The following is a 27,091-nucleotide window of genomic DNA, read 5'->3' on the forward strand; positions in this document are numbered from 1 at the left end:
AAAATGTTAATATTTAAAAAATGAATCCTTAATATTGTTTTATTATATTTATTTGTTTTTTATTTTATTGTTGATATAACATTTAGTTTTTCATTTAAATCTATTTCAACAGTATGTATTATTTATATGTATTTATTTTTCTATGATTTCATTGCATTTGTTGCATTTCATTACTTTTTCAAATTAGTATTTTCTTAATTGGTATGCATTTTTATCCATCTCATTATTTTTCTGTTATTCATTATTCTTATTTATTCAAAACAATTATTTTTTTTTATTTTATTTTACTGTATTTAATACATTTTGATTTAATTGATTTCATTTTCATATTTCTTGTTTTAGGGATTTTCTTCTATTTCTTTATCATTCATATATTATTTTCCTCTCTTTTTATGGCAGTTTATTTCATTTCTAATACATATTTATAACAGCAGAGAGTATCCCACACACATTATATGTAAACTATTTGTTTTGTATTTGGGCAGGGAGAGCTACATGGGACAGTGAAATTATTTGAAAAACTGAGAGCTATTAATAGCATTTATTATCTTGCGCACTTGTGGGTGGCGTTTCAGGCAGTTAATTATTGAACTGTGTACAGCTGACAAAACTGGTACGCCCTGTGTGCGCATGTGCATGCGTGTGTGTGTACATAAACATTCTGCATGAGCAAAAGTAGCTGTACACGTTAATTGTATCATTCGTGTGTGTGTGTGTGTGTGTGTGTGTGTGTCTCAACATCAACCATCATTTACAAAAAATAAAATTTGGCATTCCAAGAAGAAATTTGAAGTATTAGTGACAAAAATATTGAAAGAGATTCTTTTAATATTATGAAAGCATAAAAGGTTAGTGATATTAAAAGAGAAAATCAACAATGCTATCATCAGGACGAGCATATTTTTCTTTTTAAGTCAAAAGTAAGCTGACCCTGGAACGGCTTCAACCCAAAATAAGTCACAACATGTTTTGGCTGTAAGTTCAAGTTTTAAATAACAAGCTGCTGTGTTTCCTTTATCGATTGCCATATATGATGATCGAAGTCCATCCACAGGTTGTTGATTTTACTCTTTAGCTATCCATCCATTTTCTTAGCCGCTTATCCTCACGAGGGTCAGTGGGAGTGCTGGAGCCTATCCCAGCTGTCACCGGCAGGAGGCGGGGTACACCCTGAACTGGTTGCCGGCCAATCGCGGGGCACATAGACACAAATTGCCGCACTCACATTCACACCTAGGGGCAATTTAGAGTGTCCAATTAATGTTGCATGTTTTTGGGATGTGGGGGGGAAACCGGATGTGGAAAACCAATGCAGGCACGGAGAGAACATGCACACTCCACACAGGCGGGTCCGGGATTGAATCCAGTAGCTCAGAACTGGGCGGCCAACGCTTTCCTGCTGTGCCATCGTGCCCCCTCTTTAGCTATGCACACAAAAATGAAAACATTTTTCAAAATCCAAGTACCAAATAGTAAAAATAGTAAAACCACAATGAAGTGTCACCTATTTGTGTCATTTACACGGAGAACAAAGTTGCTGGTGATTGGCTGAATTATGTAGCAGGAGTTTCCTTTGGTACGAATCCTGGAAACGGCCACAAATTTACAGAAAAATAGCACTTTGGGAACCAAAATGGTTGACCACCTCTCGTTCAGTTCATATTGATTTTTGTGCATCCATTCACGATGACCACATGTGCCGGATTTTGTGTCAATCGCACAGGCCGGTGCCGGATCCAAATAATTTCACAGCAAATAATTATACTTTACCAGCGCATTTAAGACAAAAAGACCAACTAGCTACTTTTCATAGTACAAGTTCTTTGTCTTTTTCATGCATTCTGTTATAATAAACGTATACCGGATTTTATGTCGACCGAAATAATCAAACCTTGCCTGCACCTGTCCTGCCATGATGAACATGCATACCAGAATTGGTGTAAATCGAATACCCTGGTGCCAGATGCAAATAATTTATCATTTCATGAAGAATAATTAAACTTCACCAGCACCTTTGGTCAAAAGTGGCCGACTGTGAATTGACAGTGTAGGTTCTTACTGACTTTTGGGCATTGTGTTACAATAGAAATGTGTGCTGGATTATGCGCCAATCATACTCACTTGTGCCGGATGTGAATATTTTCGAAAATTCAAGGGGCCCTTTCATATTTCATGGCGAATTATGAAACTTTATGTCATCTCTTGAATACAAAAATTACAACAACAACTATAAAAAAAAAGTCATAAAAGAAAGTTGTTCAATGGATATCTACAGTCACCTCTGATTGGTCCCTTTGCTGCCTTACCCCCCCCCCCCTCCCCAAGTCCCGCCTTTTCTCACTTAGTGTCTGTCTGCCCTCATTCTGTTTGGATTGGAAGAGCTCACATGCATTCCTGCCCCCCCCCCCCACATCCAAATTGAGGATTAGTTGACCGTTAACACACACACACACACACACACACACCCGCACACACACAGACGAGAGTACAGTGCAGCCATGATGCACTTACCGTGGAAAGCAGGAAGTCACGACTAACATTGAGGATGATTGATGTGAGAAATGGATGCAGACAAGTAATGTGAGTAACTAGAAATTCCGGTTGTTCGTGGTAATGTTGTTTACGTGGTATTGTGTTGGTGTAGATAACTGAGAATGTTGACTTTTTCTACTCACATCTGGATGATGACAAAAGTATTCATTTCTCCCTATGTGGGGGGTAAATATGGAATTTACGAGACAAATATGGGAATATATTTACAAGTGCAATGCAATGGTGTACCTTAATTAAGTGGCCCAGGGAGTATCTGTTTAATAGTTATTTTCATTCCTGGCGAGAAAAAAATTAAAATAACAATTTTGCACAAAACATTAAGAAAGAATAAAAATCATCTGGAAAAAGGAAACCTAGAAAAAAAAATCTAAGGTAACGTTGATATTTTTTTAAAGTTATAGTTGAAGTGTTTAATTTGTGATTTTGTTGTTAAAAAAAACCCCAAACACACACAAAACAAGCATAAAAAAAACCTGAATGAAAAACTGGTGACAAAAATAGTGACAAAAAAATTGTCCATTGATAAACATTACAGTTTGAACTAAAAAAAAAAACAATAAACCATTAAAAAAAAATTCATCTGGGAAAGGATTGTAAATAATGTATGAATTAGTTCATGCTACATATTCCTAAATGTGTTTTTTGACCAATTAAAAAAAAAAAAGATCTGAAAAAATTCTCCGAACAAAGTGTAAAATATTGATAAGAATCCAAAAAAAAAAAACGTTGTCATTATTGTCAAACATTCTGGATCAAATCTTGTTTCTTGTTTTCATTTTCACATAACTTTCAAACCTAAACAAACTCCAAATAAAAAAAGTGTTCAAAGAAATTTTAAAATTAGTTGGGATGTATGCAGTATTTTTGAAAGACAATTGTTTTGTTTACAAAAAATGTACATAGAAAAAATTGTAAAAATTACAATGTTAAATAAATTTATTAAAAAGGAACTATTAAATATTTACAATTGAATATTTTTGTTGATTATTCCTCCAAACTACTTTTAAGTTATGTTAAGATACAATAAATTGGAGAATTTTATACATCATAAATGGTCCAGAATTTTTTTTTTTTTTAAATCTCAACATTGGTTAAAATTCACTATTGAGCTAACTGGAAAGAAAGTTTTGGAAATAAGTTTCCTTTAAAAAGAAAAAAAAAATAGTGATTCCAAAATCAAGCCAAACAACATTTGCAGTGACAACAAAATGACAGACATGAAGACATGGCCGCATATGGCCCATCATCGTCATCGTCGTCGTCTTATCTCGCATGGCCAGAAACGCAAGGTTCCCAGTTCTAGCGCACTTGTATCGTGCCGCTTTCGTTGGAAACCCAGGAAATTGAGGGTGATGAGTCGCCCCAGATGCCGTAATCTCACATCATCCTGCACCCGCTGGGCGCTCCAGATTAGATTGGAATTGCGTACGTTGTAGTGGGCCAAAATCTTCAAACCGTGTCGCTAATCCAAACAGCAGCACCCACCAAATCAAGATTCCGAAGGGTGGTCACTCCGTAATATGGTGCGGGATCAATTAAGATTAACATGTGAGTAGACTCTAACATGAAGGAATATAAATATACATAAACACACGTATATGTTGTACACTATAAAATAAAGTATGAACACAAAGTGAATAAAAATATAAAATTAATAAAAAATGGACAAAAAAACAACTGTAATTAAACAACAAACACTTGCAAATGATTAAAAACCCTACTTGTTTTATTTTAATTTAATTTTTTTATGCTTTGAAATCATGTGAAAATTACAACCAAAAAAACATCAATTAATAATTATGGTTTTACGATCAATAAAACATCCTTCCCGAGCACCCCCACAACCGCCCCCCCCCCCACTCCCTCCCACATGCAGGGTGAGTCAGCATCTGAAGCTCCCCCATCGGGAGCGCCCATATTTCCATCTGTTAGGTGCTCATTCGTCATCCCTCCTCGCTCTCTGCTGCCTCTTTCTCTCCCTCCTCCTTTCCATCCGTCCGTCCATCCATCCATGCTGCACATGCTCAAAGGCAGTGAGGCAACGTTTACTTGAGGACAAGAGGGATGTGATGGGAGGAAGAGGTTATTTACAAATATTTACAAGTGAGTTGAATGATGACGATGACAATGATGCTTTTGTTTCGAATGTTACCGTTTTTGTTTTGTTTTTTACATTTCCTGGCATGAAAGCTGGAATGGTCGCTTGATGGGATTACATAAGAGGAGAGACAGTGTGTGTATGTGTGTCTGTGCGTGTGCACTGAGGCTCATGTGCTGTTATGTTGTGTTAGCATTTGGCAAGTGAAGCTCGTACCATCCCGGATTTGAGCAGGTACGCTATTTTATTTGGTGGACAAATGTACAAGGTTTTCCATTTGGTGGAATATTTGTTTTGTAGGAGTTGGCTTTTAGGTACCGGATGTGTGAAAATGTCAGATCAGATGCATTTTGGTGGTCTTTTCTTGTTTATTATATGAAACTACTATGTATACAGTACTTCCTTGTTCATTGCAGGGGTTATGTTCTAGAACTTCCCACGATTGATGAATATCTGCAAGGAAGCAGCCATAATCATTTTTTATAATCTAAATATATTTTAAAGCTTTATCCAGAAGAGCAATGCAAAATATGCATACGAGCTGCCTCTATCATTATTGTCCACTTGGCTCGCCATCCTCTCGTTCTGTGCTGTAGTATCTGTGACTTTGAACGCGTGTGTGGCTTAATAAGGCGGGGCCTCGCCTGCTGACTGGTGTACAAATCAATGACCGTACGTGTAGAATTGGCAGCTGCTGGCTCAAAATTGCACTTGCTGTTAAGTGGCTAACCATTAGCAAGTCTGTGTGCTGGGTTACTCGGCGTCAGTTGTGGCCACCGAAAACTTCTGAATGGACTTGTTTGTTTGAAACCTGCGAAAGGGTTACAGTTTGCTCTAACTAGCAGTGATATGCTATATTAAATTACCATAGCTAACGATATTTACTCTGTAGACAGACATCGCACACCTTCCGATTTAGAACGCGGGCGCCATCTTGGTTTGGTGAATTCACGTAAACACATGTAACTAAGCAGGAATCATTTCAGAAAAGCGTATGAATGGGGGCGCAACGCTATGTTATTGGTTGCTCAAACGGGTGTTGTAAAGCGTCTTTCTTTCGACCGCCAGCTGTGATCAAGAACCAGTGTGAGAAAACGGAGCAGTTAGCAACCAAACGACGACAGCTGTGGCTGTGTCGTATTAGCGCAGCCGATCTAACAGCCAAACACAATACTCGCGTGTGAATGCAATGCATGTCTCCAAAATCTGTATTTTCTGTTCTATTATAATAAGTTTGCAAAAACGAGTTACCGCACCGCTAGCTGTTTCCTGAGTTAAGTTAAAAATGGAGCCGTGGAAGTGGAGAAAAAGGTGCGGGCTCCACTTGGGACTCACCCCGGTCGAAACTCTCTCTCTCTCTCTCTCTCCCTCTTGGTAACAAACATGAAAATAATAATCTACACCTCTTTCATTGGTATAATCAACATAATTTAGCACGACGCTGACTATAATCACGCGGTACACTAACCTTAGCAGTGTGGGGAGACAGGTCGCATGACGAACCCAGCCTTTGATGAATTGGTTGTAGGCCTCCAGACCTTTGTAATTCTTTAGTTGGTCCACGGTATAAGCCCCTGTCGAGAAGAGGAGATAGTGGACGATGTCTGGATAGGTTACCGACACCCATGGTTATGTGCTCCATTTGTGTTTCTCCAGGGCATTTGGGTCAATATTGTCGATCAAAGCACACTTTTTCTTGTCGTAATGGTTTCTTCAAACAACATCTAATGAGCGCTGATAACTTTCCAAATGCTTTTTAGCCAGCATGTGTCACTTTCAGCAGTCCTACGAACATTTGTGTGACTCCAAAAGCATTTGCTTGAGTGGCGTGTCAGGAGAGTGAACCCATCCAACATGGCCAGCTGCCCCGGATCACGTGGTCAAAAAACGTCTGATGAAGATGTAGTTCTGTAAGCACGTTCTGCTTTGTAGGAGTTTTTTTTTTTTTTTTTCAAGTGAAATGATCCAAATCTTTGGACATGCTCCGTTATTAAGACTGAAAATGCGAAGCCCAAGCTGTCAAATGCTGATGACCTAATGGTCAAAATTTGACATATCACAGAAAAGTTTCTTATTCACAAGCAACACAATGAGTAAATTAATAAAGCAAACAAACAAAAAAAGCTAACTGTGTGAAATCATGCTTCAAAATAGTCAAGAATTGAGACAATCCTACAGGTTCCAGACGCTGTGGGGGTGTTGCTAAATGCTCTGAAAATCACGCTTCCCTCCTTTCCCTGCTCCTCAGTGGGGAGAGGAGAAATCCCATCCACAGACATTGCACAGGCTTCTCCTCAAACTTTGCGGTGGCCACACACCCTCTGAGTTTCCCAGAGGGGCAATTTTCCCTCCTTTGCCTTTATTAAAATTGAACAGACCCTTAACAGACCACGGAAAGGTTCCCATTAAGCGGCCACATGCATGCATTACGGTTGCCTTTTTTTTTTTTTTCGTTCCTCCTCCTCTTTCTCAACCCTCAACCACCGATTGTGTGGCTGACGACTACAACGCTGTTGCAGTGGACGTCCACCATCTAAAAGCTTGGGCTGGCAAGGGCCTGGGAGGTGCTGGATCTCGACCACTCCGCCGCTGCCTCACTGCGCAATCCACATGGGGCCAGATGCTAGGCAGAGAGACACCCTAGCCCAAATAGTACAAACTACATTACACTTAAGGGAAGATTTTTTTTCTAAGTGGTAGGCATAGTTTTTTGGCCAATTGCATGTCATTCTGGTAGGAACCTGAAGAGCTCAATGAAGAAATTATTTCAATAAAAACTTTCTGATAACATAAAGTTGGCCAAAATATTTCAAAAAGCTGCAAAACAAGATATTCAAGAAAAAATAATAAAAAAAAGACAGTCTGGAAATGATTACAAAGCCATTTTCAGATGTTTAGGACTCCAGTTATCCACGGTGAGAGCCATTATCCATCAATGGCGAAAACAGAACATTCTCACGAGTAGGCAGCCCAAAACGTACCCCATGACCACAGCGACCACAAATCCAGGAGGTCACAAATGAAACCAGGACACCATTTGAAGAACTGAAGGCCTCACTCACCTTAGTTTTAAGGAGTAAAGGTGTTCATGACTCAAAAATCCGTAAGAGACTAGGTAAAAATGGCATCCATGGCAGATTCCAAGGTGAAAAAAACTGTTGCCCATACACAACTTCAAGACTTGTCTTTCATCATACCACTGTCAAGCATGGTCATGGAAGAGTGATAGTTTGAGGCTTCTTTACACTTTCAGGACCTGGACGACTTGGTGTGATTGAAGAAACCAGAAAATCTAGATGGAGAAAATTCAGGCATGAATTTTTGACTTCAAGATGGAGAACACTTGATTTCTGCGGCTCGACAATGATCAGCAAGTCAACTTCTGAATGGCTAAAACAAATTTCACAAAGGTTTTAGAGTAGCAATGCACCCGTGACTCTAGTGCGGATAAGTGGTACAGAATATAAAAAGACTCATTGGTAGTTATTGAAGAAAAAAAAACATCAGCTTTGTTGTTAAAACAGAATTTGTTAGAGCATGAAGCGTACTTTTGTCTGATTTCTTTGGAGTATTAGCGCGATGGCAAAAATGTCCTCATAGCGTTAGAATCTGAATTTTGAGAGTGAGCACATCGCATTACCTCATTTTAGTGCTAATTCAAACCAGACTACATGAATTGTTAGGAGTAAAAGTATATTTTAGCAAAGAAAAAGAGAAAACAAAGAGTCCCTGAGGCTATTTTTGTGGCGCTGACACACTTTCCTTGGTCTGCCTGATAACAAAAGTCACTCTGTGAATAAAAGGACGTGCCGACTGTCAAGCTGCCTGACACTGGTGTATTGTGGGTAACGGGTTTATTTTTGGAGCCGGCACAGAATGTCCTGCTTTCTGCTTTTTTTTTTTTTTCCATTCATTATGTATTAGCCCTGTTGCGAGCACTTCTTAAGAGCAACTCGCAGCAGGATGGCTGCTGCTCGCGATGAGGGGGACGCGCCAACTCCGGCGGGGGATTGAACGGGCTGCACGGCTTGAAACGTTTGGGAATGCTTGTTGTGCAGCGTCAAATCGACGCGGCCCCACGCTAAATGAGGTTTGGTTTTGTTCTGGTCGGCGGGTTTGGCGGGCGGTGATGCGATTATGGGGCCGCCGACCGCTGAGGTGTTGAAGTGGGTTCTTCGCTCGAAAAGTTGAGGAAAGACTGTTTTAGGATGTAAAATCACACAACTATAATGCTGAATGCGTTTTTTTTTTTCTTTTCTATTTTGGAGTGGGTTGGGTTGTCGTGCAGCGGGTGCCGTGCACCAACTCAATGACGAGGATTAAAAAAGATTTGGAAACAATTTTATACTACGTGAAATCAGTCAACACGATTGAAAAATCAGTCAGTAAATTCATCACAACATAAAATTAAACTAGCCACACATGAATAAGGTTTGTTTTGATTTACTTCTCAATGATCACGGTGCACTAACTTTGCCTGTTGGGGTGTTGAACTGGTTGCATGTATTTACATACTTTGGAAAGTCGTCGATGAACGTACCATGCATGTTTTCCGGTTTCCTCCCACATCCTAAAAACATGCATTCATTGAAGATTCTAAATTGACATTACTTGTGATGTTTTTTTTTGTTTTTTTTTCAATGTGCCCTGCGATTGGGTGGCAACCAGTTCAGGGTGGGGAACGGACATTTGCCCTTAAGGACATATGAACCCTTCACCCTTATTTCAAATCTAGATATGAGCCCTTAAGTATTTATTTTGTCTGATGAAATAAAGCAAACACTCACAAAAACCAACTTAATTATTTCCAGCATAAAAAAAACAAATGTTGCTTGTCTAAAATATTCAATTTGCCTGAATTTCTACTTCTGTGTGTCTTAAATATTATGCTGGTAAACAAAAACAAAAATGAATCCTTTCCATTCCACAGCACTTAAAAAGTTTGTGAAGGAAATATGAATAAATTATAATTAAAATATCAACATCTTGTGAACAATCCTAAACGTTTGTTCGTTTTATTAAATGTTACTTGCCACCTCACAGATTTATTTTCCACTGTCATTTCTGCTTTATTTTATCTCCGTCTTAAAAAGGGCTAAAGGGTGCTAATATGTGGTTTTACTCATTTGTGCTATCTTTAAAAATAAACATCCAAAACAATAATCAGTTTTTGTTCTTATTTTTCTTCAGTTGCAATTATACTGGGAGTCATAAGGACTCGTGTCCAGAATTGAAATAAGGGCTAATCTCCAAAAGGGCTCCTGTCCGCCACTCCCGCAATCCTTGTGAGGATAAGCGCCTCAGAAAGTGGATGGATAGAAAATTCAAGACAAACAATAAATTACATTTTTCCTGTGTTCAAGATAGTTTAATCTTTAAAATTACATTTATTAATATGAAATCAGATTACTGTTGAGGAAACTTTTTGATTGTTTTTAAATAGTTAATTTGATGATTTAATCTTGCAATTTATTTGTTCTTATTAATCGTGTCAGTGTGTAAAATGAGTGAAACGGTACATGTTGATTGATGCTTTTGTTCAAGTTCTTTTCTTTTTGTGACGGGATAACGACAGAAGGCAAACCGCCCCAAAATAATCCACTCACACCTCGGAGGAGGTCCCGCTGTTGGATCAGTACTGATCGAGTTGGTACCTCTCGCAGGGCTCGTGCAAGTGAGAGGCAGAGCCGGGCCGGACTCTACCGAGTCCCGCGTTTAGGATGGCCGCTGATGCCGGCAACATTCCGAGCCCGGTGGTGCACCAGATCGACAAGCAGTTCTTGATCTGCAGCATCTGCCTGGAGCGGTACCACAACCCCAAAGTGCTGCCCTGCCTGCATACGTTCTGTGAGAGGTGAGTCCACTCATTACTTTTACATTTTTAGGTATTCTTAGTATTAGTAGTATTATATTTCATATTCAGTTGAACCAATATTTCAAGCCAACACACAAATTGCTTTATAGGACTTGGAGGCATGCTTGCTAAGTTTCATATGGTGGATATAATAAATCTACACACCCCTGTTGTTGTTCATAAACATAACATAAAGCTCAGATGTTCTAGTTGGCTTTTTCTGGCAATATTTCTCCAAGAGGACTCTGCAGGTTATGCGCTAACGCTAATTGGTATGACCTGTGGTTTGTCACATTAAGGGTAGAAAAAGTTTTGAAATGATTTATCTTGGCCTCATTATTTTGCATCAAAAAAACTTATGTGTGCAGGTGTATCCAGACTTATTATTTTCACTGTACATATGGAAAAATAAAATTTGGGAAATTAAATAAGATGTAATGAAAAAATAACATATACGAGCGGTGTCTTACCACCAGTGAAGAGACCATTTGGTACCCCAGAATTTTTTGATCGATAAAGTTCTTGAACATAGGATGTGAGTGTTTACTGGCTGTGTGATGACACGACAATCGGCGCAGTTGGCACCAACGTCTCGGCCGGCCTTTTGTTTGGGGGACAAAAGGGACGCTGTGTGACTCTGTTTGCTTCTCGGCTGTAATGCATTTTTATTTGAAACTGTCTCCATGCTACACCTGATTTTTCAGTTCAAAAATATAGACATTGAAGAGTACTTGATTTTTGTACGTTTAAAAAAAAAAATCAAAACACACACACACACACACACCTTAGGTTACAGATTTAATGTCATGTGAATGAAACGTTTGCAAACCTGTGTAATGATTGCCATTGAAAATGAATGCAAATTCAATTCATCCATTCCAGCCGCAGAACGACATTATGTTTACCTTATGTGGATCGTTGTGTGATTAAAAATAAATACTAGCAAATGTCTGCGCCTTCTCTGACACAGCAATTGTTACTTTCAGTGTGGTGTCTGCCAGCTGCCAAATGATGGTCTTAAATGCTTCCAAAACATGTACATCAATTTAATTAAAATTAAATTATGTGATTTAAAGACTATATTGTTTTTGATGTAAAAAAAAAAAACCAAACATGTTTGATGGCTCAATTAGTGTTCATAAAAATATGCATTTTAGGTTTATTGAAGATTAAATTGTCCTGGACGTGCAAAAGGTTGAAGTACATAATTTTACGTGGGTTTCCTCTGGGCACTCGGGTTTCCTCCCACATTCCAAAAACATGCAACATTAATTGCCCCTAGGTGTGATTGTGAGTGCGGCTATTTGTCTCAATGTGCCCTGCGATTGGCTGGCAACCAGTTCAGAGTGTACCTTGCATCCTGCTCGTTGACTGCTGGGATGGGCTCCAGCACTCCCCACGACCCTCGTGAGGATAAGCGGCAAAAGAAAATGGATGGATGGATTTTGCATGTTTAAGGAAACACTTTCATATTTTCCCCTCTCTCCACTCACCTAAAGAAATAGACTGGTCTATGTTTATCGATAATCATTAGCAAGAGGGCACCCTATATTTTTGCTCTTTGCTCACCACGCATACCACCAACCACTCTCTCTACTACAGCAGTTGTATTAACTGCTTCAGTCCTAAATTCTGCATTACATTTGGTCATTCTTTTCAATATTCTCCCCCAAATGATGCAAGAAATAATAAAACTCACTTCATTCATTCCAATATCATTGTTTAAAAAGTTTATGAGGGATATTGTACATCAACTCTTTTTTTTAGTATGTTCTCAATCTGCAGTGATGTTTTATGTAAATATGTGACTCCATCACAAGGTACAGTTTCTTGTACAAGTATTTTCTTTTGTTTTACTGTTTTACTCTGCTCTCTGTGGCCAGAATCTGTTCTGAATTCCCTGAATCCGTATAAATAAAGGTTCAATAAAAAAATAAATACAGTTAAATACTCTAAATCCATGTCTGTGTCGTAGGTGCTTGCAAAACTACATTCCGGCCCACAGCCTGACGCTGTCGTGTCCCGTGTGCCGCCAGACGTCCATCCTGCCCGAGAAGGGTGTTGCGGCGCTGCAGAACAACTTCTTCATCACCAACCTGATGGACGTCCTCCAGCGCTCGCCAGGTCACCGCGGAATAAGCGGCGCCCGGGAGGCGGCGGCAGTCCTCAACAATATGGCCACGGTGGCAGCAGGTCACCTGCTCTCCTGCCCCAACCACGGAGGCAACGTAAGCAGAATGTGGCGGAAACGTTCCCAACTAATTTGTTACTAAAAGTACCGTAATTCCCGGCCTACAGAGCGCACCTGGTTACAAGCCTCACCGAGTACATTTGTAAAGGAAATACCATTTGGTTCGTGACCGAAAGAAAAAGATCCCGGATACAAGCGGCCGAAATGAGTTTGCGCCGCAGGGTGTCTGGGCTTTCCCTTAGAGATGGGGTGAGAAGCTCGGTCAGAAAGAGACCCCGAGGACGATCCAGGACACACTGAAGAGACTATGTCTCTCGGCTGGCTTGGGAACGCCTCGGGATCCCTCCGAAAGAGCTGGAAGAAGTGGCCAGGGAAAGGGAAGTCTGGGTATCCCTGCTGAAGCTACTTCCCCCGCGACCTGACCTGGAAAAGTGGTAGATAATGGATGGATGGATTCCATTTGGTACATACATACGCTGCAGATGTGTGAAAGCCGCAAGTGCCCACATTGAAACATGATATTTACAAAGATGGTACACAGAAAGAGTTTAAACCTAGCGCGGCGCTAGTTGAAGCTAGCATTAGCACTAACGCTAGTGCAAGCAGTAGTGCCGCGCTAATGTTAGCGCCGCGCTAACGCTAACAGGGCTGGTTAAAATAAAACGTACTGGTAAATATCACTGAGACGCGCCAGTAACACAGTAGCGACAGGCTAGCGCAGCGCTAACATGGCCGGTAAAAGTCACTTTCCTCGGCAAATATATCCCATCGGTCTCATTCTTACCTTTCCGCTCGAGTGCCCCCTTGCAGCCGGTAGAAAAAAATGCACAAATTAGCTGCATCACCGCATAAACCGCAGGGTTGAAAGCTTGTGGAAAAAAAATTGCAGCTTGTAGGCCGGAAATTACGCTATACATAGGATATAATAGCGGAGTTAAATGGAATATCATGTTTGTTACACATTGGTATTACTCAAATTGACTGACTAGCTCACCAAAAAAAAAAAAATAGACATGACAAAATTTATTGTAGGTAACAGTGATGTGTTGAAATTCGAGTGACTGGACTTAATTTTTGTTTTGTTTCAAGATATGTGTCGATTTCTTGCTTCAACTTTGGAGCGCAAACTTTAGACGCGAGCATTGGATGGTGTCAGTTAGCTCAACTCATTACACAATGAGCAGCACTTTTGAAAATAGTGAACAGTTTTTTTAAAAAAAAAAAGGTTTTGAGATGTTTGTCCTAGTTGAAGGTTACCGTCAAAGTAAACATCAAACAAAGACAATGACACACTGTGAATTTAAAGCAACAAAACGATGTTGCCCATTAGCTTCATAACATCTAACATAATGGAAAATGCCATTGGAATGCCATCAATTAGCAACAAAACAAAGCAAAACAAAAAAAACCTGTACACGGTTTTGACATGACGATATGTGATTTCTTGGGGTTTAGGTGATGGAGTTCTACTGCCCGCCATGTGAGACGGCCATGTGTCAAGAGTGTACGAGTGGGGAGCACGGAGAACACCCCACCGTTCCACTTAAAGATGTCGTGGAGCAACACAAGGCCTCGTTACAGGAACAGATGGAGGCTGTCAAGAGGAGGTATGGCTGGGATTTTAGCGAAAGAATCGTGGGGTGTTGAAAGGGGTACACGGCTCGGAGAAAGATTGGTGTGGCGTTCTTGCGAGGGTCTGGACCAACTCTGTTGGGGTGTAAAATGAGTGTGTGACTCAAAGTTTTGGGAAAGGCTGTTAAACAATTTAAAATAAATGTAGCAATATTTTAAATTGGGTTTTGTTTTGACTATTTTTTCTGGCCTGCCAAGAGATTGTGGCGAGCCAACTCTATTTTTTATTTTATTTATTTGTTTATGCTGAGTTGGGGAGGCCTGTTACAGGGGGTATCAAACTCATTTTTGTTACAGGACACATTGTACTTACGGTTGCCCTCAAAGTGCCGTCATGGCTCTGAAATGATAAAAATCTTTAACCGCCTCATCATATTTACACATGAAATTTATGAACTAGTTTTGGAATCAGAAATCAAGGGTAGTGGGTTTTTACAACTATTTGTTGTTTGATAACACAAAAATGCTTGTAATATCTCAACGTTATCATTTATGATATGACAATTTGAAATTTTGGTACAGCTATGGACCACAAAATCATGGAAGTTGATACACGTGATTTGCCTCTGGGGGCCACATAAAATCATGTGGTGGGGCGGATCTGGCCCCGGGGCCTTGAGTTTGACACCAGTGGTTTTGAGTTTTTGGGGCAAGTTGAGGAGCTGCACTTACTAATTTTGGTGTGTTGAAGGGGATGCAAAGCTTGTTAAATTTGAGAAAGACTCTTCTGTGTCGTAAAATTGCTGTACACAAAACAGTTTTGGAGTCTGTGTGTCACACTCCCAGAAATGCAGTGTGAAAGCCTCTAATTCTGCGAAAAAGTCAGCGAGCCCGTGACTCTGCTCCCAGTTTCTGTCCTTTGCAAGCCTCTCAGAAAAGACGTCCTTTTTGGGGTTTCCCTCCAGGCTGCCCGAGATCGACGGCGCCCTGCTAACGCTGTCAGAGATCCTGCAGCGACTGACGGGTCGCAAGAGCGCCATCGAGGAGGACATCCACGCGGCCTTCGACGAGTTGCAGAAAACGCTCAATGTACGCAAGAGCGTCCTGCTCATGGAGCTGGAGGTCAACTTCGGTCTCAAGCAGAAGGTGATGTGACTTCAAATAATCAAACGCGTGCTTGTGTAAAATCAATTTCGTCAGTTACTATAATTTAATAAATTCATTACCATCAAAGACTGTTTAGTCTCCAGTGAGCCAAACTTTTAGGCACGTTTTCGTAGATAAGGACAAATTTGGAGTCGAACATGCGTGTTTTCATAAGCATCAAGGACAATTTAAGTCTTCAATGAAGGTGATATGCATGGTTTCATAAACAACAAAAAAGTAAACTAACCTAACATGGGCATTTTGTCGACATCAAAGACATTTTTTTTAGTTTTATGTGAGCTTAACATACCGGTGTATGGTTTTGTAAACATTAGTGACAATTTAGAATGAATGAACCAAACATAAAACAAACACCATCCATCCATCTCCTTTGCCACTTATCCTCATAAGGGTCGCAGGAGTGCTGGAGCCTATTCCAACCGTCAACGGGCAGGAGGCGGGGTACACCCTGAACTGGTTGCCAGCCAATCGCAGGGCACATAGAGAAAAACACCCGCATTCACAATCATACCTAGGGGCAATTTTAGAATGTCCAATTAATGTTGCATGCTTTTCGGATGTGATCAGAAAACCAGAGTACCTGGAGAAAACCCACACAGGCACGTTGAGAACATGCAAACTCCACACAGGGAGGTCTGGGATTGAACCCGGGACCTCAGAACTGTGACGCCAATGCTTTTTCAGTTGATCCACCGTCCCACCTTATAACATTATATATTAAGGATAATCTAATCCTCATAAACACTGACGAAAGTACAAAAGAAAGCGATATCAATCAATTTACAGTAAAGAATACATTTATTAATGTTATTAATGTTTTTGAGGGTCTTAGATGTCCCTTCTGGCATCGTGACAGAACTCCCCAGGGGGTCACACTCTATTATTTGAGAAGCGCTAAACTAACCCAACATGATTTCGTAACCATCAAACACAATTGCAGTCTTCCTAATTCCAATATTTTTTTAAGGGTTGGGGGGGTCATCCATAACGATTTAGTTTTCAATTAAACCAATGTGTGTGATTTCGTAATCATCCACGAGCTTATACATGCATGTATCAATCTTGTAAACAACAATAATCTTTTCACCGATTTCAAGGTCCATACTGTATTTCTTGCAAACATCCGAGACAATTTAATTTTTTTTAAAGAACCAATCAACATTAGAATAGCATTGGATTGCTAATACTAAATTTTTTGGATTTGCAACGACAATGAACTGAATGAAGAGGCCTGCAGAGTGCTGACCCCGGCCTCTCCCCCACCTTCCTCATCATCTGCTTGGCTTGCTGTCCCCCAGAGCTTGATCACATGGTGATGAGTCACCATTGACCCGCCCTCCATCGGAGCCCATGCAGGGGAGGCGGGCCGGGGTGGGTGGAGGCCATGACTGGTGGGTGGAGTGAGCTTGTGTTGCATCTGCTTAAAGATAGATGGAGCCAGTGTACAAGAGAGTGCACTCTCAGGGTGTGTCACGCTGCATCCGTGGACCAAATCTTAGGGGTTCCAGGGGGTTTGGTGGGGTACCAGACTGCGCAACACCAATAGACTTTGGGAGTCTGAGATAGATGCACAATGGCCTCAGCCGTTGAGCCAGAAGATGGGTGTGACGAGATGATTCACGTGAGTTTGTTTTGGTCCTTTGAAAGAGAAAAAGACAAGTGTCCAGGTATTTTCTATTAACACCCTCTTGGGGTCTGCGCTCGCCATTTGCAGAATGTCTATTGCCCTTTTCTAAAAGATCTAAACAGCCGTTTTGTCCTGTAAAAACAGTGGTGACAGTTTTTTGTTTATGTCCCGGCCCGGCCTGTTCATCCAACTAAAACACTACAATGTAACAATGCTGCCCCCCAACGGTAGTCTTTGGTATTCTGAAAAAAAAAACTGCGGTACCATCATTGTCTACAAAATCTACAAGAATTCTTACTTGGCTTCAGATGCTAAATCGAGGTTTAAAAAAACGCAAGTTATATCCATCCAAGGCTTTAAATATCTTTGATGTTGAAAAAAAAAAAAAACATCTCCTTGTAACCCTGCCATCCCCTGCTGGTCGTTTCTGTATCTGCAGGTGCTTCAGGCTCAGCTGGACAATTTGCTGCAGGGGCAGGATGGCATCCGCAGCAGCTGCGACTTCACCGAGCAGGCCCTGAACCACGGCGGCGAGGCTGAGGTGCTGCTGGTCAAGAAGCAGATGAGCGAGCGCCTGGCGGAGCTCGCGGCGCAAGAACTTCCCCTCCGGCCCGGCGAGAACGACCAGTTGGACTTCCGCCTGGAGACGGAGGGCGTGAAGAAGTCCATCCACAACCTGGGCAGCGTGGTGACCACGAACGCCGTGGCATCCGAGACGGTGGCCACCGGCGAGGGCTTGCGGCACTGTGTGGCGGGGGTGCCGACCTCCGTCACTGTCACCACAAAGGTGGCACAAGACCCACAACTTTATCTTTTTTTTCCTACAACGCGTAATGAACTTGTGTGATGCATTGAAGCACAGTTACAGTTGCGCCTGAGATACAAATTTAATTTGTTCCTTAACCACGTTTGTAACTCAAACAACTGATTACACAAACACGTTAGGGGGAATGGCCAGAAACGGATTACTGGGATTTGCATTCATTTTAATGTGGATAGATGCTTCGACATGAGTGTTTTATGTCACGATCACGGTGAAGGAACAAATCAAAACAATACTTTACAAATAAACCTGTCTTTGCCTTTTCCTTAGGACAAAGATGGCGGACTTTGCAAGATGGGTAACGCCGTCCTGGCGGCGGAGATCTTGGCGGCCGATGGTAGCAAAGTGGATGGCGAGATCCTGGACAACAAAAACGGAACCTACGAGTACCTGTTCACCGCCCCCACAGAGGGCACCTTTACGTTGTCCCTGCGCCTTTACGAGGAGCACATCAAAGGCAGCCCCTTCAGGACCAAGGCCAGCAAGTCGGCGGACACGTCGGTGGCGTCCGACGGCGTCAAGAAGAGACTCAAGTCGCCGGGCAGCAGCGGGCACATCAAGCAGAGGGCCATCAAGAGGCCCGCCAGCATGTACAGCACCGGACGCAGGAAAGAGAACCCAATCGAGGACGACCTCATCTTCAGAATTGGTATGTGCTTTCATTTTGTGACCATCAAAAACGCTGCAATTAAAAAAAAAAAATAAAAAATTCACGCATGTTGAAGAACATTTTGAGTTTTTACTTTTTATGAACCTGAAGTAGGCATTAAAAAAAATGAAACGGACATTTTGTGAATGGAAAAAAAACATATTGAAAGACACACGGCGTCTTAACATTCATTGCCATTGACGGCATTAGAAGTCAAATATCCATGTTGACTGTAAAGGCTGGCAGTGAATTATCTATCCATCCATTTTCTTTGCTGCTTATCCTCACAAGGGTTGCAGGGAGTGCTGCAGCCTGTCCCAACTGTCAACAGGCAGGAGGTGGGGTACACCCTGAACTGGTTGCTGGCCAATCGCAGGGCACATGGAGACAAACAACCGCACGCACAATCACACCTAGGGGCAATTTAGAGTGTCCAATTATTGTTGCATGTTTTTGGGATGTGGGAGAAAACCCACCCAGGCACGGGGAGAACATGCAAACTCCACACAGGCGGGTTCGGGTCTGAATCAGGGACCTCAGAACTGTGAGGCCAACGCTTTACCAGCTGAGTCACTGTGTCGCCTCTGGCAATGAATTAAACAAATGTAATATGTTTTCATGATCTCTGTATTTTTAATGAACCCATAACACGTTTCCATAAAGAGGGTGGTAGTGTGGGCAAACAAAACGTGTTTTGGTAAGCGTCAAAGACACGGGATTCTTTCGCAAATGTTATGAATATTTTTCTGATCACTGAAGATCATTTAGCATCTTTAATGAAACCAACATAAATGTGTTTGAAAACATAAGTCAAATTAGAGTGGATGAAACGAACTTACTAGTTTTTGTAAACATCAAAGGCACTTTTGAGTCTTCAATAAATGCAATGGTTTGAATGGTCTTTGAAGACCGTTTGGTATCTTTAATAAACAATGGATGTGCCCCGTGCCTGCGTGGGTTTCCTCCGGGCACTCTGGTTTTCTCCCGCATCCCAAAAACATGCATCATTAATTGGACACTGTAAATTGCCCCTAGGTGTGATTGGGAGTGCGGCTGTTTGTCTCGATGTGCCCTGCGATTGGCTGGCAACCAGTTCAGGGTGTACCCCGCCTAATGCCCGTTGACAGCTGGGATAGGCTCCAGCACTCCCTGCGACCCTTGTGGGGATAAGCAGCTGAGAAAATGGATGGATGGACAATGGATGTGTATTTGTAAACATTTAAAGTGGACAAACCAAATGTGTGTTTTCATAAACATCAAAGAAATTTTAGAGTGAATCAACAAGATGTATTCAGACACTTTGGAGTCTTCAACAAATGCTCGTCTTCATGAGCATTTAGCGCCATTTATAAACCCAACATATGTGTTTTTTAAAAATTAAAGAAAAACTTATGCCAATAAATTTGACACGTACGAATTAGCTACTTTGAGTCTTTAAGCAACCCACATATAACATCAACGACACAATTCAGTCCTTAACTAACCCACTGCACGTGCTTCCGTAAACACAGAAGGCAATTTAAGTCTTCAAGGATCTGACATAACTTGTTTTCATTCACAAGCCCATTTTCGTCTTCAACGAAGTCTTTGATATTAACGCGGCTTCCATTTCCCGACGTGCAGGCACCAAAGGGCGAAACAAAGGCGAGTTCACTAATCTGCAGGGCGTGTCCACCTCCTTGGGAAAAGTGCTCATTGCAGACAGCAATAACCAGTGTGTGCAGGTACAAACTTTTCACAACTGGATGACACGGATCGCTGCATTTTTTTCAAACTCAAAATAGTTCAAAAATATTCCTTGTGATATTACAAATATAATTTTTTTTCTTGTGATTTACATCTTTAGCCCTGTAACAGTCTAACTTTTTTCTATTAGTATTCATGTTATTAGTATTTGTTTTCTTTTAAAGTTTCGATGCACTTGTTTATCACAGATTTTCTCCAACGAAGGCCTGTTCCGGAGTCGCTTCGGGGTCCGGGGCAGAACCCCGGGTCAGCTGCAGCGACCCACCGGCGTCGCCGTTCACCCCAGCGGCGACATCATCATTGCCGACTATGACAACAAGTGGGTCAGCATCTTCTCCGGCGATGGCAAGTTTAAGGTGAGTCGTCCAATGTTTGGCCTCTGCTGGGTGAGAATGAATAAACATATTCATATTTTTGCTCAGGCCAAAGCGCTTTGGCCCAATCTTATGGCATCTTAGCACCAAGAAACTACGTTGAAGTGAGTCGAGGAGTTTCATTTTCAACAAAAATAGTTCTTGCCACCATCTTTGGCATATTGGTGCCAAAGACAATGGAATGAACTGAGGAGCTTCATTTAGAAAACAATAGTGCTTTGGCGCTATCTTGGTGTGATGTTGATCTATGTTACAGTTAATTGAGAAGCCTCATTTCAACAACAGAAGTGCTTTGGCACCGTTATATGGAATCTTCCTGCCAAAGAACTTAGTTGACATGAATTCAGGTGCTTCATAGCGATAACAGTAGTGCTCTAGTGCCAAGGAACTATGTTGAGGTGAATTGAGGAGCCTCCATAAAAGACTAGAGCTTTGCCACCAACTTGCTGCCAAGGGACCATGGTAAATTGAGTTGATTAAACTCCTTTAGACAAAATAGTGCTTTCCCGCTATCTTGTGGCATTTTGGCGCCCAGGTATGTTGACATGAATTAATCAGTGTCATTTAGATAACAGTAGTCCTTTGGCACCATCGTGTGGCATCTTGGTTTCAAAAAACCATGTTGAAGTGAATCGGGGTGCTTCATTCAGACAAAAAAAATGTACTTGGCACCGTCTTGTGCCATATTGATGCCAAGGATTTGTTGAAAGAAATTCAGCCACTTCCGTCAAACATCCGTCATAATTTGGCGCCATTTTGTAGCAACTTTATTACATTGAGGTGAATTAAGTCACTTCATTTGGACAAAAGTCATGCTTTGGTGCCATCTTGGTGCCAACGAGCTTGCGTGAAGGTAAGTTGAGGAGTTTCATCTTGACAAAAACTGTGCTTCGCCTTGCTTGTCAAAGCTATAGTTTCTTTTTAGAGTGTCAATTATGTACAGTATTTGCCATATTTATGATAGGGCTTCGCGAATACCGGGGGTTCACCGCACATTTGTTTGTTTTCTGAAGAACAAGATCGGCTCGGGGAAACTGATGGGTCCCAAGGGCGTGTCGGTGGACAAGAACGGTCACGTGATCGTGGTGGACAACAAGGCCTGCTGCGTCTTCATTTTCCAGCTCAACGGGAAAATGGTCTCCAAGTTCGGTAGCCGCGGCAACGGCGACAGGCAGTTTGCAGGTAATGCCAAACGCACTTCGCGGGCACATTCCCGTAAACCTCAAATACAATTTTCAGTCCTTATTAAAGCAACCCAATTTTCATAACATACAACACTAAAACAAGAGTTTTGAACTTGTGTTTTTTGTGACTATAAAAGACAATTTAATTAGTGAACCTTTTGATTAACATCAAACACAGTTTAGTCCAGTGGATCTCAGGTTTGTTTTCAGAAACAGATCATGTTAATCTTCAAAGAACCGAACACAAATGTCTTTATAAACTTAAAGGACAATATTATACTCAAGAACCTTACATTTATTTTTGTAAAGAAATATCATTTGAAGTCTTGAACGAACCGAACATGTTTGGGTAATCGTCAAAGACAATTTAGAGTCTTCACTGAATTCGTTTGTCTTCAGCATCATCAAAGACACTTTAGCATTTAAATCAAACTTACATTCATGTTTTTGTAATCATCAAGAACCTTCCGAATGTAGTTTTCTCAAAGACAATTCAAAGTCTTATAAAAAAAAAAAAAAACAAGATGCATGTTTAGTGTTTTGACCATTCATGTAGAGCCAAAAGTGAATCTAACATTTTGTCATCAGAACCATTAAGGTCAATTCAGTCTTCAGTATATCGATCATTTGTTATACTCACTCTCTCGCCTCTGATCATGTCCAAACCATCGAAGTCTGCTCACTTTAACCTTGTCTCCAAAACATCCAACTTTGGCTGTCCCTCTAATGAGCTCATTTCTAATCCTATCAAGTCCAACCTCCACCTTAAATTCTTCTGACACACCTACGGCACATTTCACCAGACTTGCGCATGCAGTACCACAGTTCCTCTCTTGGTACTCTGTCATAGGCTTTCTCTAGGTCTACAAAGACACAATGTAGCTCCTTCTGACCTTCTCTGTACTTTTCCACGAGCATCCTCAAGGCAAATAATGCATCTGTGGTACTCTTCCTAGGCATGAGCCCATACTCTTGCTCGCAGATACTTACTTCTGTCCTGAGTCTAGCCTCCACCACTCTTTCCCATAGCTTTAATGTGTGGCTCATCATCTTTATTCCTCTATAGTTTCCACAGTTCTGAACATCACCTTTGTTTTGAAAAATGGGGACTAGCACACATTTCCTCCATTCTTCTGGCATCTTCTTTCCCGCTAGTATTCTAGTGAATAAGTTGGTCAAAAACTCCACAGCCACCTCTCAAAATTGCTTCCATACCTCCACTGGTATGTCATCAGGACCAACTGTCTTTCCATTTTTCATTCTGTTCAGTGCCTTTCTAACTTCCGCCTTACGAATAATTGTCACTTCCTGGACATTCACGCTTGCCTCTTCGACTCTACCTTCTCTCCAATTCTCTTCATTCATTAACTTCTCAAAGTACTCTTTCCATCTACTGAGCACACGACTGGCACCAGTCAACATATTTCCATCGCTATCCTTAATCACCTTTACTTGCTGCACATCCTTCCCATCGCTATCCCTCTCTCTGCCCAACCTGTAGAGCTCCTTTTCTCCTTCTTTCGTATCCAACCTGGAGTACATGTCGTCATATGCCACTTGTTTCGCCTTCGCCACCTCTACCTTTGCCCTACGGCGCATTACAATGTATCCCTTTCGCCGCTCCTCAGTCCTCTCCATGTCCCACTTCTTCTTCACTAATCTCTTTCCTTGGATGCCTTCCTGTATTTTGGGTTTCCACCACCAAGTCTCCTGTGCTCCTTTCCTACCAGAAGGCACACCAAGTACTCTCCTGCCTGCCTCTCCGAGTACCTTGGCAGTAGTATTCCAGTCTTCCGGGAGCTCTTCCTGTCCATCTAGAGCCTGTCTCACCTCTTTCCGAAAGGCCACACAACATTTTTCCTTTCTCAGCTTCCTCCACCTGATTCTCTGCTCTACCTTTGACTTGTGACGTGACTCAAACATCTATTTTGTTAAACATCACAGATAATTAAGTCTGCAGTGAGGATAATTTGTGTTTTCAGAATTTGAGAAGCATCAAAGACAATGTAGTCTTTAATTAACCTTACATCTGTTTTATGAAACAGCCGTACAAAGTTATATTTGTGTATTTGTCAACACGAAAGACAATATAAAATCTTTAATGAACCAAACGTTCAACTTTAGAGCGTTCAGAGACTCTCGCATTTGTTTTTACAATTGAAGACATCAAAGAAAATTAAGTCAATCATCAAAGAAAATTCTGATGTCGAACTACCCTGCAGTTTATCAACTTTAAAGAAAAATTTGCAGAAAAAATGTACGTAAATATCATAGACAATCCATTCTCCAAATTCTGAACTTACTGTGAGTGTATCTGTCAATATAAAATGCAATTATTTTTTTAATTGAAACTAGTATTCCTGTTCTTGCAAACATCAAAGATGATTTTGCGTTTTCAACAAACCTAGCATGTGTGGTTTCAATGACAAAAGTATTTGGATTGCTTAGATTATCCCCCCCTACACATTCAGGGCCTCACTTTGCTGCCGTCAACAACAACAATGAAATCATCATCACAGATTTTCACAACCACTCAGTCAAGGTAAGGTGGGTTTAATCGCGGCGCTATGTTGCGAGGTTCTGAATTATTCAGAATGAATTTGGGGCAAATTTACCGCAGGTGTTCAACACCGAAGGGGAGTTCCTGCTCAAGTTCGGCTCCAATGGCGAAGGTAACGGTCAGTTCAACGCTCCCACGGGGGTGGCCGTGGATGTCAACGGAAACATCATCGTTGCGGACTGGGGGAACAGCAGGATACAGGTCAGTGGAGTTCACCACCCACCATCACCCACCCGTTGTCCAGCCATGTTGCAACATCGCTGCTTTTCTGACCTCCATCTTCCATTCATCTTTCATCTATCAAAAGTCAAAAACATTTAATTACATTTGGGCACATATTAGCTCAGCTGTGTTGAATGAGCTATTCTTTGGTATCGCTGGCGCCTTTAGCATTAGCATTTTTCTTCTTGTTGTTATTAAATGACATCACTGTGGCCGCATGATTAAGTCTTGTGGTTACAGTCCAAATGCATCGAGGCCACAGCGGCGCAACCCACCGGATTCAGCAGATGGTGCTGCGGAAAACGATTCTCGTAATATTACAACAATCTTCTTCTTCTTTCGGCATCTCCCGTTAGGAGTTGCCACAGCGTATCATCTTTTTCCATATATTCTTGTAAAATTACTTTTGTTTTCTTAAATTATGCTTATGCCCCCGTAGTATTTCAACATTTTTCTCATACTATTATTTTTTTCTTGCATGTAGTCATATTTGATGTTATTCCAAGAAATTGTTACATTGTCCCAGTTAATAAACTTCAATAATATTTCAACATTCTTTTTCTAAAAAAAATTCTTATAAATTATGATTTCTCTTGTATTGTTATTTCCATGTAATAATGAAGATTTATTCTCATAAAAAGACAAATGTATCATCTCAAAAGTTTACTATTTTATTCCGGTAACATTCTCATATTTTAATATACAGTATACAGTAATCTTTATTCTAAAAGAATTCCAACTTTTGGCTCATAAATTACTATTTTTTTTTCTGTACAACCTTAGTCGGGATAAGTGGGACAGAAAATTGTTGGATGGTAATATTTACATTAGTCCGAATATTATAATGACTTTGTTTAAAAAAAATCAATTACAATTTTAGCACTGCAATATGTCAAGATTTTTCTAAAAAAAAACATTTTTGCATATTATACTTTTATCACGTGAAATTCAGACTTTTATTCTTATCCATCCATCTTCTTAGCAGCTTATCCTCACAAGGCTGAGTGCTGGAGCCTATCCCAGCTTTAAACGGGCAGGAGGCAGGGTACACCCTGAACTGGTTCCCACCCAATCGCAGGGCAAATAGAGACAGACAGTCGCACTCACAATCACACCTAGGCACATTTAGAGTGTCCAATCATGTTGCATGTTTTTGGGATGTGGGAGGAAACCGGAGTGCCTGGAGAAAACCCACGCAGGCACGGGGAGAACATGCAAACTCCACACAGGTGGGGCCGGGATTGAACCCGGAACCTCAGAACTGTGAAGCCAAAGCTTTACAGCTGCTTCACCGTGCTGCCATTTTTATTCTCATTTTTTTTTCTTTTCTGTTTACATCAGGTGTTCGACGGCAGCGGTTCATTCCTGTCCTACATCAACACATCGGCTGACCCGCTGTACGGCCCCCAGGGTCTGGCACTCACGTCGGACGGACACGTGGTGGTCGCCGACTCGGGAAACCACTGCTTTAAAGTCTACCGTTACCTGCAGTAGCCCGTGCGCCCAATACTCTATAAACTATAAAAACACTTGCGTAAGGAGCAGATTTGCACTCATCCACTGTCACTTGTTGTGTGCCATTTGTGCGACTGGGACTTTTTGTTTCCTTTTGTTTCGAGCTTTTAGGAGTCACATCAAACCAATGTACACATTCCATCACAGCTACACTGAAAACAACAGTCGGAATATTATTGCAGCAATGAAAAAAAAAACATAGTCAACAGTCTCAGATATTGTGAGATTACTTTAAAAGTATTTTACGAAGGAGTATTGTTGCCACAATGAAAAAAAAAAAACGAATGAATATCATCATAATATCACAAGATTCTTTTTTGTAATATTATAATGGTTATGTACTATTTAGAACAAAATATTTCACATTGAGAAAAATAATCTGGGTAAAAAAAAATGGAAGCAAATAATAGCATGGTTTCAATATTACAAATACTGCTACATGTGTAATATGGTATTGTCATAAATTGCCTTTGCTAAGAACATAAAATGTAATGTCAAGAGAATAAAGTTATTTTTACAAGACAAAAAAATTCCATCATGCTACAAGAATAAAAGCAAAAAGTGGAACAATAAGAGAATTATAACTTCCAATGCTACCAATGTATAAATTCGTAATCTAGCAAGATGTGCTTTTCTCTGCGGTAAATTAGGATTTCAACTACTCATAATATGACAGCTTTATTTAAATAAATTACACGTTTTTTTTTACTACTTACATTCTTTACCTGTATTATCACTGTAATATATATTTTTCCCTCGTCATATTACATGCAGCTTTATGAATGATTGTGTTGTGGTGACTTTATTCTGGTACTATTGCATCTTTTCCACCATAAAATTAAGACTTTTTCCTCATAATATCTAGACTTTATTATTTTTTCCTTGTAACATTACAATTTTAGTAATTTAGCAAATAATATTTCAGAATTTTTTTTTATTGTTATGACTTTGTTCTG

General features: G+C 40.8%; 1 protein-coding gene and 1 long non-coding RNA gene across 10 annotated transcripts; one reads left to right on the forward strand and one right to left on the reverse strand.

Annotated features, from left to right (window-relative positions):
- Nucleotides 1-1,118: 1,118 nt before the first annotated feature.
- Nucleotides 1,119-8,454, reverse strand: LOC133506267 (uncharacterized). 4 transcript variants are annotated; one of them, XR_009796451.1, is made up of 4 exons: nucleotides 8,292-8,450; nucleotides 7,714-7,943; nucleotides 6,120-6,225; nucleotides 1,119-1,424 (listed from the first exon to the last, which is right to left on the reverse strand). It is a non-coding gene; the product is annotated as an uncharacterized LOC133506267 (long non-coding RNA). The 4 variants fall into 4 exon arrangements; XR_009796449.1 differs by lacking the exon at nucleotides 1,119-1,424 and adding an exon at nucleotides 4,464-4,601; XR_009796450.1 differs by lacking the exon at nucleotides 1,119-1,424 and having other exon boundaries at nucleotides 4,663-6,225; nucleotides 8,200-8,454.
- On the forward strand, nucleotides 2,469-26,993 carry trim2a (tripartite motif containing 2a). 6 transcript variants are annotated; one of them, XM_061830238.1, is made up of 13 exons: nucleotides 2,469-2,580; nucleotides 10,315-10,505; nucleotides 12,481-12,733; nucleotides 14,152-14,303; nucleotides 15,234-15,414; nucleotides 17,502-17,849; nucleotides 18,156-18,534; nucleotides 20,158-20,258; nucleotides 20,469-20,636; nucleotides 21,668-21,836; nucleotides 24,310-24,385; nucleotides 24,459-24,599; nucleotides 25,962-26,993. In XM_061830238.1, exons 2-13 carry the CDS (start codon nucleotides 10,372-10,374, stop codon nucleotides 26,335-26,337), a joined length of 2,478 nt encoding a protein of 825 aa, XP_061686222.1. In that variant the 5' UTR covers nucleotides 2,469-2,580; nucleotides 10,315-10,371; the 3' UTR covers nucleotides 26,338-26,993. The 6 variants fall into 6 exon arrangements, with proteins under 6 accessions (XP_061686222.1, XP_061686221.1, XP_061686220.1 ...); XM_061830237.1 differs by lacking the exon at nucleotides 2,469-2,580 and adding an exon at nucleotides 4,572-4,656; XM_061830236.1 differs by lacking the exon at nucleotides 2,469-2,580 and adding an exon at nucleotides 8,596-8,741.
- Nucleotides 26,994-27,091: the final 98 nt, after the last annotated feature.

Source organism: Syngnathoides biaculeatus, chromosome 9, assembly GCF_019802595.1.
Source record: "Syngnathoides biaculeatus isolate LvHL_M chromosome 9, ASM1980259v1, whole genome shotgun sequence".
Lineage (NCBI taxonomy): Eukaryota > Metazoa > Chordata > Actinopteri > Syngnathiformes > Syngnathidae > Syngnathoides > Syngnathoides biaculeatus.

Excerpts from the sequence above, each read along its gene's own strand:
- trim2a (XM_061830238.1), top strand. The coding sequence starts at position 10,372 with ATGGCCGCTGATGCCGGCAACATTCCGAGCCCGGTGGTGCACCAGATC. Across the intron at positions 14,304-15,233 it reads ATGGAGGCTGTCAAGAGGAG|GCTGCCCGAGATCGACGGCG; the intron begins GTATGGCTGGGA and ends GTTTCCCTCCAG. Across the intron at positions 18,535-20,157 it reads CGACCTCATCTTCAGAATTG|GCACCAAAGGGCGAAACAAA; the intron begins GTATGTGCTTTC and ends CCCGACGTGCAG.